The 11,705-nt window shown below is 45.3% G+C and overlaps 2 protein-coding genes across 2 annotated transcripts; one reads left to right on the top strand and one right to left on the bottom strand.

Moving 5' to 3' along the window:
• Positions 1-663: 663 nt before the first annotated feature.
• On the top strand, positions 664-3,501 carry LOC123965175 (immunoglobulin superfamily DCC subclass member 3-like; the record flags this gene model as incomplete). The annotated part of the gene is made up of 5 exons (XM_046041741.1): positions 664-852; positions 1,202-1,309; positions 1,417-1,540; positions 3,109-3,208; positions 3,421-3,501. Coding segments are annotated over 5 exons (602 nt in total), but the record flags the coding sequence as incomplete, so codon positions are not given.
• A 5,869-nt stretch (positions 3,502-9,370) lies between these two features.
• Positions 9,371-10,739, bottom strand: LOC123965174 (gonadotropin-releasing hormone II receptor-like). The gene is made up of 2 exons (XM_046041740.1): positions 9,717-10,739; positions 9,371-9,548 (listed from the first exon to the last, which is right to left on the bottom strand). Exon 1 carries the CDS (start codon positions 10,193-10,195, stop codon positions 9,842-9,844), a length of 354 nt encoding a protein of 117 aa, XP_045897696.1. The 5' UTR covers positions 10,196-10,739; the 3' UTR covers positions 9,371-9,548; positions 9,717-9,841.
• Between the last annotated feature and the right edge of the window lie 966 nt (positions 10,740-11,705).

Raw genomic sequence — 11,705 nt, 5'->3', positions numbered from 1 at the left:
GCTTCCTTCTGGGTCGACAGCCATGCAGACCAGTTTGATGCAGTGTGCGGCGTATGGGCTGAGCCCTGACAGGCTGACCCCCCCACCCCTTCAACCTCTGCAGCAGTGCTGGCAGCACTCAGACGTCTGTTTCCCAAAGACAACCTCTGGATGTGACGCTGAGCACGTGCACTCAGCTGCTTTGGTCGACCATGGCGAGGCCTGTTCTGAGTGGAACCTGTCCTGGTGAACCGCTGTATGGTCTCGGCCACCGTGCTGCAGCTCAGTTTCAGGGTCTTGGCGGTCTTCTTACAGCCTCGGCCATCTTTATGTAGAGCAACCGTTCTTTGTTTCAGATCCTCAGAAAGTTCTTTGCCATGAGGTGCCATGTTGAACTTCCAGTGAGCGTTATGAGGGAGTGTGAGAGTGACATCACCAAATTTAACCTGCTCCCCATTCACACCTGAGACCCTGTAACACTAACGGGTCACATGACACTGGGGAGGGAAAATGGCTGATTGGGATAATCAGATATTTACAGAAATATGAGGAGTGGACTCACTTTTGTGAGATACTGGATACTCAGCTTTGCTCAGTCTGGCTGTAACTCCAATATCTGTAGACAGTAAAACTTGTCTGAACTACAGTTTGTTGAATGACTGTTTGTCTCTGTCTCTCCCACAGTTCCCAGTTCTCCCAGTTTCTTCACTAAAGTCCTGAACCAGACGGCGATGCAGGTGTACTGGGAGCTGCCCAGTAAGCCGGGGAAACTGGAGGGCTTCAGACTGGAGTATCGCGGGGTTTCCAACCCAGACGTTAAGGGGCAGGAGACCTTCCCAGGACACATCAATACCCACACCATCTCCCACCTGGGTCAGTTAAAGGGACAGTACAACAGCTTACTGACAGCTTAAGTCTCACAAAGAGGAAAACAATTAGCTTGTTAGCTAACCAGCTGGTCACCAGTTCTTTCTGTAGTCAGGTGTTTTGGTCAAACTGTAACTACATTCTTCTTCTTTAATAAACATGAGTCAACAAGAGTTAACTGACATTTAATTCAAATAAAATGAAGTGCTTTGTATGTTAACGTTGGAATATACAAATGACAGGAAATAGAATTTAAAAAAATAAATAAATAGAGAATGTTGCTGATGTTTCTGCCTGATAATCACTCTGTGAGATGAGTTCAGTGTTTCAGAGGTTTGTTGTTTCCTTCCTGCAGAGCCGGCAGCAGTTTATGAGATCCAGCTGGTGGCTTTTAACGGGAACGGAGACAGTCCGTCCAACCGCCGCCTCGTGTCTCTGGCAGAGGGACAAAAGACTGCAGCAAGTAAGAGCCTCAACGTGACCTCTGAACCCTGACACCCTGACCTCTGACCCCTGACCCCTCTGAAACCAGTGGAACCAGTATAATGTGGTGTTTCTTGTCTCCATCAGCCGGGCCGAGATGTAACTGTGATCGGTCGGATGGATCCATGTCCACGCTGCTGATCGGCGTTCACAGCGGCCTCGCCTGCATCCTCTGCTGCCTGCTCTTCATCCTGCTGGGATACAGGCGCAAGTAAGACCTTCATCACCCCCAATATCACCATCATCATCATCTTCATCATCACTATCATCCCCATCATCACCACCATCATCACTATCATCCCCATCATCACCACCATCACCACTATCATTACTATCATCTTCATCATCACCATCATCACCACTATCATCACTATCATCTTCATCATCAACATCATCACCACCATCATCACCACTATCATCACTATCATCTTCATCATCAACATCATCACCACTATCATCACAATCATCTTCATCATCACCACCATCATCACCACTATCATCACTATCATCTTTATCATCAACATCATCACTATCATCTTCATCATCACCATCATCACCACTATCATCACTATCATCATCATCACTGTCATCACCACTATCATCACTATCATCATCATCACTGTCATCACCACTATCATCACTATCATCTTCATCACCACTATCATCACTATCATCTTTATCACCACCATCATCACCACCACTATCATCACTATCATCTTTATCACCACCATCATCATCACCACTATCATCACTATCATCTTTATCATCAACATCATCACTATCATCTTCATCATCACCATCATCACCACTATCATCACTATCATCATCATCACTGTCATCACCACTATCATCACTATCATCATCATCACTGTCATCACCACTATCATCACTATCATCTTCATCACCACTATCATCACTATCATCTTTATCACCACCATCATCACCACCACTATCATCACTATCATCTTTATCACCACCATCATCATCACCACTATCATCACTATCATCTTTATCATCAACATCATCACTATCATCTTCATCATCACCATCATCACCACTATCATCACTATCATCATCATCACTGTCATCACCACTATCATCACTATCATCATCATCACTGTCATCACCACTATCATCACTATCATCTTCATCACCACTATCATCACTATCATCTTTATCACCACCATCATCACCACCACTATCATCACTATCATCTTTATCACCACCATCATCATCACCACTATCATCACTATCATCTTTATCATCAACATCATCACTATCATCTTCATCATCACCATCATCACCACTATCATCACTATCATCATCATCACTGTCATCACCACTATCATCACTATCATCATCATCACTGTCATCACCACTATCATCACTATCATCTTCATCACCACTATCATCACTATCATCTTTATCACCACCATCATCACCACCACTATCATCAGTATTATCTTCATCATCATTATCATCACCACTATCATCACTATCATCATCATCAACATCATCACCACTATCATTACAATCATCTTCATCATCACCATCATCACCACTATCATCACTATCATCAACATCATCACCATCATCATCACCATCATCACTATCATCACTATCATCTTCATCATCACTGTCATCACCACTATCATCACTATCATCTTTATTAACATCATCACCACTATCATCACTATCATCTTCATCATCACCATCATCATCACCATCACCATGACGACTACCATCATCTTCACCATCCTCACTCTGTTCTATGTTCAGTCTCTTCTGCAGGAAGGCAGCAAGCTGGGAGACTCCGCCCACCCTGAATGGTGTGAGAGGTCCTAAAGGTCACGTAGCTGAGAGCATCGAGCTGAGCCAGGTAACACTCCAGAGCACATCCTCCCTCCATTATCTCCTTCTTCCATCTGTCTAGGTATCCATGGCAACCATGACAATAACACCTACATTCTCATTTATTTCTGCTGCCATTAAACCAGTTACCATGGTTACAGGTGTTTATCCATTCCAGCAAACTGTTTGAACAGAAGTCCACCCACTTTATGCTAACACTGTTCCTGTCTCCGCCCACAGAGGTGTGACTCCACCCCTCCACCAGTGATGGTCATGGTTGAACCAACTCCACCCGTCCAGCCTGGCACAGGCACCGGATAACCCCCCCCCCCCCCCCCCCCCCCCCCCCCAGCCCCTGGTGGCGTCCTCTGCTCCTGACAGCCTTACAGCCTTACAGCCTTGATGAATGACTGACAGTTTATGATGAGTCTGAGGAAGATCCGGAGAGCTCTGATACCACACGGTAACAGAACCATGAAGTACTCCAGATGTCCACGAGCTTTCATTGCAATTCATGATGATTTGGTCTTTAGACCGAAACCAAAGCGGACTTCTTTGATCCGATCGTTAAAATGACTCGGGCTGCTTCCCGTGTGGTATCAGGTGCTGACGCCGTGGCGTCCCGGACGCTTTCTGTTGAAACCAAAACCTTTTTTCTTCAGTTTGGGGTAGTTTTGAGTTTGTCGCCGTCGGTGCCCAGTTTCCTAAGACGATGAGGCCTTCCACCGGTCTGACCAGAGACCGGGTCCTCAGAGGATCCACTGTGGGTTTAGTTGAACTACCTGACAGGTGATGTTGATCCTCGGAGGCCCGGAGCCAAAGGGATTCATTATTACTCTGGTCGGCAGGTGACTGTAGAGGACGTTAGCTCTCTGCGCTGCTTTAGCCTTTTAGTGTTTGTTTGTCTCACCGAGTTCGCCTCAGGTCAGGATGTAGAGGAAGCCGGCAGCTGGCTGATCTCCCGCCCTCCCTCCCTCCCTCCCTCCTCTGACTCACCAAACTCTACCTCCAAAGAGAGCTACCTCGGGCTCAACGCCAAACGCCTGACAAGCGACCGTTAGCCATCTGCTGCTGGTCATGCTAACCTACCTCTTAACCAAAAGGCCCCTCTGGGGCCACGTTGCCATTTTCTACCTTTTTGTACCAATGCTGATGTCCTGTGCCTGACAGTCACACAGAAACTGTGACGGTTGCTCGTTCGGTCCATTGTTGTCCCCCTCAAAGACCACGGAAGATCTCTGCTGTCTTTGAGTTTGTGCTTGTTTGACTCCTGACTGATACTTCCTGTCTGACTCCAACAACTTCCTCCAGTGCTGCTTCCAGGGCCCAAGACCTGTTTCAGATCTGAAATCCCACATTAGCGAAGGATCTTGTCTTCTAGGCTCTATAAACCTGCTTTAGATCTTAGGTTCAAGAGTGCCGAACCTGGCCTCAGATCTGAGCTTGCAAGCTTTTATAGTGTCTTGAGTCCAAAAACCTGCTTGTACATCGGAGTAACCTTCCACAGATTTGAGTTTCTAGAGTCCAAAAACTGAACATAGTCCTGAGTTTTAACATTGCAATCTCGACAGCATAACAACCTGGACGTCTCACCTTTCAAGGTCCAGAAAACAGTTCAGGAAATCATATTTAAAGACTTCTGGAGGTTGTAGGTTTCTAAATTCTCAGTTTCCACAGCAGATAAATCTGCTCCAAAGTCTGACTGCCATAGAGTTTAACGAGTCCTGACCTTCAACAGTCCAAGACCTGATCCAGAGTCTTTGTCTCTGCAGCCTAGTGTTCAACAGGTTGGGTCCTGAAGCTCTCTGCAGATGTTGGAGAACGAAACTTTAAGATGTTTGATTGTTTGAAGTGGACAGAGTCTGTCCTGGTCCTCATGGAGACACCTCCTCTGCACACGTCTCCCCTGAGGAAATGTTGAGGAGTTCAGCATCAGGAATTTTTGGCCTCTCCAGATGTCTCAGTGAGAGACATCTCAGCCCTTTTCTGTCCCGAGTCTTAATGAATTTTAACAGCCACTTCCTGCCACCTGTCTGCAGGTGTGTGCTGCCTCGCCTGTTTAAAGCGACCTCTAATGTATAATAATGTCTGAAAGTAATTTCTAAACGTTCCTGTAGAATAACAGAAGCTTTCTGTAGAGTTTCAGCCAAACGTCCAAATATTCTTTAAAAACCAGCTGAACGACGTCCAAAGAGAAAAACAGGTCTCACCATTTTCTGTTCAAACGGTTTGTTTTGACTTCGTGTTTCCAAAGTTCAAGAACAAACCAAAAGAAATACTTTCCCATTTTAGATTCCAGATGAACACAGGAGGAGACGTGGAAATATATTTTCATAGATTGTGACAGGATGAGTTTAAAGAGCCAAATAACCGAATGATAGAAACACTTTGACCAAAGGCTCCACAATGATCCTGAAACATCACCGAGTCTTTACAGCTTCTGTCTCTGCTACTGACAGTGACTCTGAGACCCGAGACCCCAAGACCAGAGACCCTGAGACCCTGAGTAACAAAAACCTTGAAATGGAAATGTGACTTTCTGTGTGACATTTATTTTGACTTAATGCATCCAAACTGGTTTTTAACTTGTAACTAACTTATTAGCAGAACCAAATCCTGCTTGTTAGGTTCGTTTTGAGTTTGTGAGCAGATTAACGAGTCTCATCGAGTCTCATCGAGTCACATCGAGTCTCATCAATTGAACTCACACAGTCTCAATGATAAGACCCACCAGATCGATGCTGTCCGTCATAGAGTCAAAAGTCTTGTTGGGTCTCGAGTCGCACTCATTCTGTCATGCCACATTGAGTCATGTCCAGTCTCATGGACCCTCTGCTGTCCTCGGGGTCAAAGGTCACCAAGTGTTTCTAAAAATATAAAAATGTTTATGATGTTCTTTTTCTAGAACTTTCTTCTTTCAGTTCATATTTTTCTGTCGCTGCCGTTCGGTGGTGAGGAGGAAATTCTGCCAAAATGACCTTTTAAAATGTTTATTGTTGCTAATAATATTATGATTCTTACCTTTTTACTCTGTTTTCTATTGTTTGACTTTCTTCTTTCTGTTAGTTGAATGATGTGAAAATATTTTAGAATTTAAGAAATGTCGTGTTTTCAGCTGAAGGTAGAAACACTGATTATTAAACTCCTCAGGTTTAATTTTTTACAGTGGACATAAGAAGCCATTCATGTGATTATATTCTACACAGACGTTCAGTGTTACCTGATTATTTTCCCTTGTAGTTTAATTTCAGCCTGTCGACACGCTGTAGTAACTAAAGACGTAGAGATCGTAGAGTGAGTGAAGGCTAGAACCAATGAGAAAAGTGATGCTTTAATGTTTCTGATTTCTTTTCTCTCAAAACATTTTATTTTCATTAATGTCATAAAAATGTTAAAACAGCATCCCAAAGCTTTAAACTGCTTTTTTAACAGAAGAGACGACACAGAAACATAAAGAGTTCAAAACCAGAGTGACACCTAGATCGTGTTCACACGGAAGAAGAGTTAAATTAGACAGTTTTTGTATGAGGTTTGGTTTGTTACCATCCTAAAGTTTCACTGGAGGAACTCTTCTCTGTATTTGAACGTGTTTCCGAGGATCTTTCTGTCTGTTGTCCTTTCTGATGTTTAGACACATGAAAACCAAATAAAACTGGATAGAAGCAGAAAACAGATGTCTTGTTTTTTTATTAACAATTCTTTTCAATCAGCAGCTCATGAAGGTTTAAGAAAAACTGCATTTTAACTTCACTGGATGGACTGATTATCTGGAAGTATCGATGAGCTGTCAGTATATTTCGCGTTTTTTATGTTTAATTTTAGTGTGGGGGAGAGCCGGGACGATTGAAACACAGCGATTTTCTCAGAGCCCAGTCTGATATGCCAAACTAGCTCAGCACATACAGAACACATACTTAACAGAACCGAGAAAAATCAGGTGGATACGTCACTCTTTCACCGAGTTATCCGAAAGAAGCTGTTTCCAGTCACGGAAAGTAAATTCACTCAAGTGATGAATGACGAGTTGTGTTTATGGTGTCATGGTCACATGACAGATCAGTTAGTGCTTTAACACATCCTGAAGTTTTAAATGTCAAAGTTTTACAGTTTAGAAGCAAGTGAAGTTTAAACATCTCGTCACCTTATTTAGATACGGCGGGGGGGGCGGCAGAGTCATCCAGGCTGCCGGCCGGACCACCAGGATGCTCACAGCCAAATAACAGGGTCTTCACAGTAGACCAGGACAACAGGCTGCAGATGTGGATAAAAAGAGCAGCACAGATCTGATCCTAATGTGCATTAGCTGTTAGATTTTCTAGTTAGCTAGCTAAGTTATATTTATACTATTTTTTATTAAGAAAAAGAACATAATGAGTTTGCAATCACGTATTAAGAAGGGTAGTGTCACGCTTTCTAAATAACAAGAATAACAGAAACTATTTAAATGTACGTTGTTGTGTTTCTTCTGTCCTGCACAGACGTGACAACAACAAATGATTTCTGTCTGTAACGTTATAAAAGGAGGTATATCTGAAAAGTGTTTCAGTCGTGCCGGCTCGCCCCTAATTTATCTTTATTTTATTAGTTCTTTGTTTTTGGATCTTTTTGAATCTTTAAACATTTCAGGTGTTGTGTCTCAGGTGAACAGGTGTGCCTGATGTGTCCTTTAAACACTGAACTAACTGCTGTCAGCTGATTGGTTCAAGTGAAGCCCGGTTCTCGGGTCTTATCCTGCTCGACCCATCAGCCAATCACAGGATCCTGCTATCTGCACTCTCAGCAACGGGCATCTCAGGCAAAGCACTCCTGTGGTTCGAATCCTACCTCTCTGGGTGATCCTACACTGTGTTGTGGAAAGGACAATTGTCCTCGTCCCACTGCCTCTCCACAGGGGCCCCAAGGCTCAGTGCTAGGGCCCCTTCTCTTCTCAGTTTACACCACCTCACTGGGGCCAATCATTCGCTTGCACGGCTTCTCTCACCGCTGCTACGCAGACGATGCGCAGCTCTACCTATCCTTCCCGCCAGACGACTCCACCGTCTCAGCGTGTATCACGGACTGTATCTCGGACATATCTGCATGGACGAAGTCTCGCCACCTTCAACTAAACCTCTCTGAGACTGAACTCTTGGTCATTCCAGGCAAGCAATCTATCCACCATAACATCAGACTACAACCTGGCTCCTCAGTCGTCACTCCAACCAGCATGGTGAGAAACTTCATGACTGACCAGCTGTCCTTTTCATCTTGCTGCTGTCTCTCCGTCGTGACGCTTTGCTCTATTCAACATCAGAAAAATCAGCCCCTCCCTCACTCAGCACGCCACCCAGCTCCTGGTCCAGGCCCTGGTTATGTCTCTGCCCTCCAGCTCTTCAGCTTGTGAAACCCCTACAGATGGTTCAGCAGTCTGGTTTCTGATCAGCCTAAAAGGACTCATGTTCCACCATTACTCAGTGACCTCCACTGGCTCCTCGGGGCCTCCAGAATCAAATCCAAGTCCCTGATGCTGCATACAGAGCTACTGCTGGGTCTGCACCATCTACCTAAACTCCATAATTCAAGCCTACGTTCCTTCTGGGCCACGGCGCTCCTCGAACGAACGCCGCCTGGCTCTGCCATCCCTTCACACAAAGCGACCTCGGTCCCTGTTCTCACCTGTGACACCACGATGGTGGAACGAGCTACCACACGCCATCAGAGCAGGAGCGTCCCTCTCTGACTTCAAGAAGCTCCTGAACACTTCCTCTGATAACACCTCAAACCTCTAACATGCACTTCCTGTCCTTCTTCTTCTGTCCCCTCACAGTTCTCTGGTAGTGATGGCTTCTTCCCCAGGTATTCACCCCACTGATGCCGTACGTGTTAACAGCTCTTACTAGTATTTATTTTAACTTGTAGATCTCTGAATGTATTGATGCTTGTTGTTCCTCAGATGGAAGTCTATTTGGATAAAAGCTTCTGTCACATGAGTGACTGTAAACTCACCTGATTCTTTCATAGTGACGATGATCCAAAAGTAGAGCAGAGACATTTTTATGAATTACCACAAAATGTCAATTATCTGTCATTAAAAAGATTATTAATTACCAAGAATCTGATAATTTTTCTGAACGTTAACGAACCTCATCGTCTTGTTAACATCGTCGACCTTCTGATGAAATGATCAATAAAAAGCTGTTCAGTTATCAGAAACATTAGCAGACTCAGATTTTATTAAAGGATCAATAACTGACATGAAGAACTTCCTGTTTGTGCTGGATACATTCATAATGTGATGAAATTAAACTGTGATTATTAACGTGGCATCAAAGTTCCTCTGAATCTGTGGGAACCTTCAGAACAAACCAAAACATCACCTCAAAGGAAACCTGGGAACAGAACCAGAGAACAGAATCAGTGGATCAATAAAAGCTCTGCAGATTTCTTCCTGCGAGACTCGACTCATCTTCAGCGAAGAAACAGAAAACTTTTCACATCTAAAACAGAATTTTACTAAATCGGTTCAACATGAAAACATTTGCTCTGAACAGACGAACCAGATATTTCTGTCCTGTTGGAGCTGCAGGAAGTGATCCTGATCCACCTGCCAGTCCAGCTCCGGTTTTCACACTCGTTCACAGGTACAGAATGTGACAACATCAAACTCCTGTCCTCTGATTGGTCAGTGTTGGTCTCCTGCAGCCTGTTTGTTGTTGGCGGGGTCCGACTCGTGCTCGCCGCTGTGAGGACCCTCTCTGGCAGATAGGCGGGCCAGCGATCGCGGCGAGGCGTTGCTCCTCGTCCTGCGGCAGCAGGCGGCGAGGTCGGCCCTGAAGGACGGCGTGTAGAAGCCGTAGATGACAGGGTCGCAGCAGGTGTTCAGGTTCCCAAACACGAAGAGGGCGTGATGGACGTACTCAGGTGTGACGTGCAGCATGTCTGGCTGGAACCAGTACCAGATCCCTAGCAGGTAGTACGGAGTCCAGCACACCACGAAGGACAGCACGATGACCACTGTCATCTTCAGAGTCTTCATCCGAGCCTTCGGGATAATGTCGGTGCCACTGCGACGCAGGTACGACTCACCTGCTGAGAGAGGGAGGGGCTCCGTTAGTGATGTCAGTATAGTACAGGTGTGTCTTACTCTGGTCTCCTGTGATACAGGTGTGTTTCAGGTGTGATACAGAAGTGTTTCAGGTGTGTCTTACTCTGGTCTCCTGTAATACAGGTGTGATACAGGTGTGATACAGAAGTGTTTCAGGTGTGTCTTACTCTGGTCTCCTGTGATACAGGAGTGACACAGGAGTGACACAGGAGTGATACAGATGTGATACAGGTGTGATACAGAAGTGTTTCAGGTGTGTCTTACTCTGGTCTCCTGTGACACAGGAGTGACACAGCAGTGACACAGCAGTGACACAGGAGTGATACAGGTGTGATACAGAAGTGTTTCAGGTGTGTCTTACTCTGGTCTCCTGTGATACAGGAGTGACACAGGAGTGATACAGGTGTGATACAGGTGTGATACAGGAGTGTTTCAGGAGTGATACAGGTGTGATACAGGAGTGATACAGGAGTGACACAGGAGTGATACAGGAGTGACACAGGAGTGATACAGGTGTGATACAGGAGTGATACAGGAGTGACACAGGAGTGATACAGGTGTGATACAGGTGTGATACAGAAGTGTTTCAGGTGTGTCTTACTCTGGTCTCCTGTGATACAGGAGTGACACAGGAGTGATACAGGTGTGATACAGGTGTGATACAGGAGTGTTTCAGGAGTGATACAGGTGTGATACAGGAGTGATACAGGAGTGACACAGGAGTGATACAGGAGTGACACAGGAGTGATACAGGTGTGATACAGGAGTGATACAGGAGTGACACAGGAGTGATACAGGTGTGATACAGGTGTGATACAGAAGTGTTTCAGGTGTGTCTTACTCTGGTCTCCTGTGATACAGGAGTGACACAGGAGTGATACAGGTGTGATACAGGTGTGATACAGGAGTGTTTCAGGAGTGATACAGGTGTGATACAGGAGTGATACAGGAGTGACACAGGAGTGATACAGGAGTGACACAGGAGTGATACAGGTGTGATACAGGAGTGATACAGGAGTGACACAGGAGTGATACAGGTGTGATACAGGTGTGATACAGAAGTGTTTCAGGTGTGTCTTACTCTGGTCTCCTGTGATACAGGAGTGACACAGGAGTGATACAGGTGTGATACAGGTGTGATACAGGAGTGTTTCAGGAGTGATACAGGTGTGATACAGGAGTGATACAGGAGTGACACAGGAGTGATACAGGAGTGACACAGGAGTGATACAGGTGTGATACAGGAGTGATACAGGAGTGACACAGGAGTGATACAGGTGTGATACAGGTGTGATACAGAAGTGTTTCAGGTGTGTCTTACTCTGGTCTCCTGTGATACAGGAGTGACACAGGTGTGATACAGGTGTGATACAGGTGTGATACAGGAGTGGTTCAGGAGGGATACAGGGGGGATACAGGAGGGGTACAGGAGGGGCAGAGG

The sequence above is a fragment of the Micropterus dolomieu genome, unplaced genomic scaffold (assembly GCF_021292245.1).
Source record: "Micropterus dolomieu isolate WLL.071019.BEF.003 ecotype Adirondacks unplaced genomic scaffold, ASM2129224v1 contig_8799, whole genome shotgun sequence".
Classification (NCBI taxonomy): domain Eukaryota; kingdom Metazoa; phylum Chordata; class Actinopteri; order Centrarchiformes; family Centrarchidae; genus Micropterus; species Micropterus dolomieu.
Note: the sequence above shows the minus strand (reverse complement) of the source record. Positions and strands in the feature narration are given on the sequence as shown.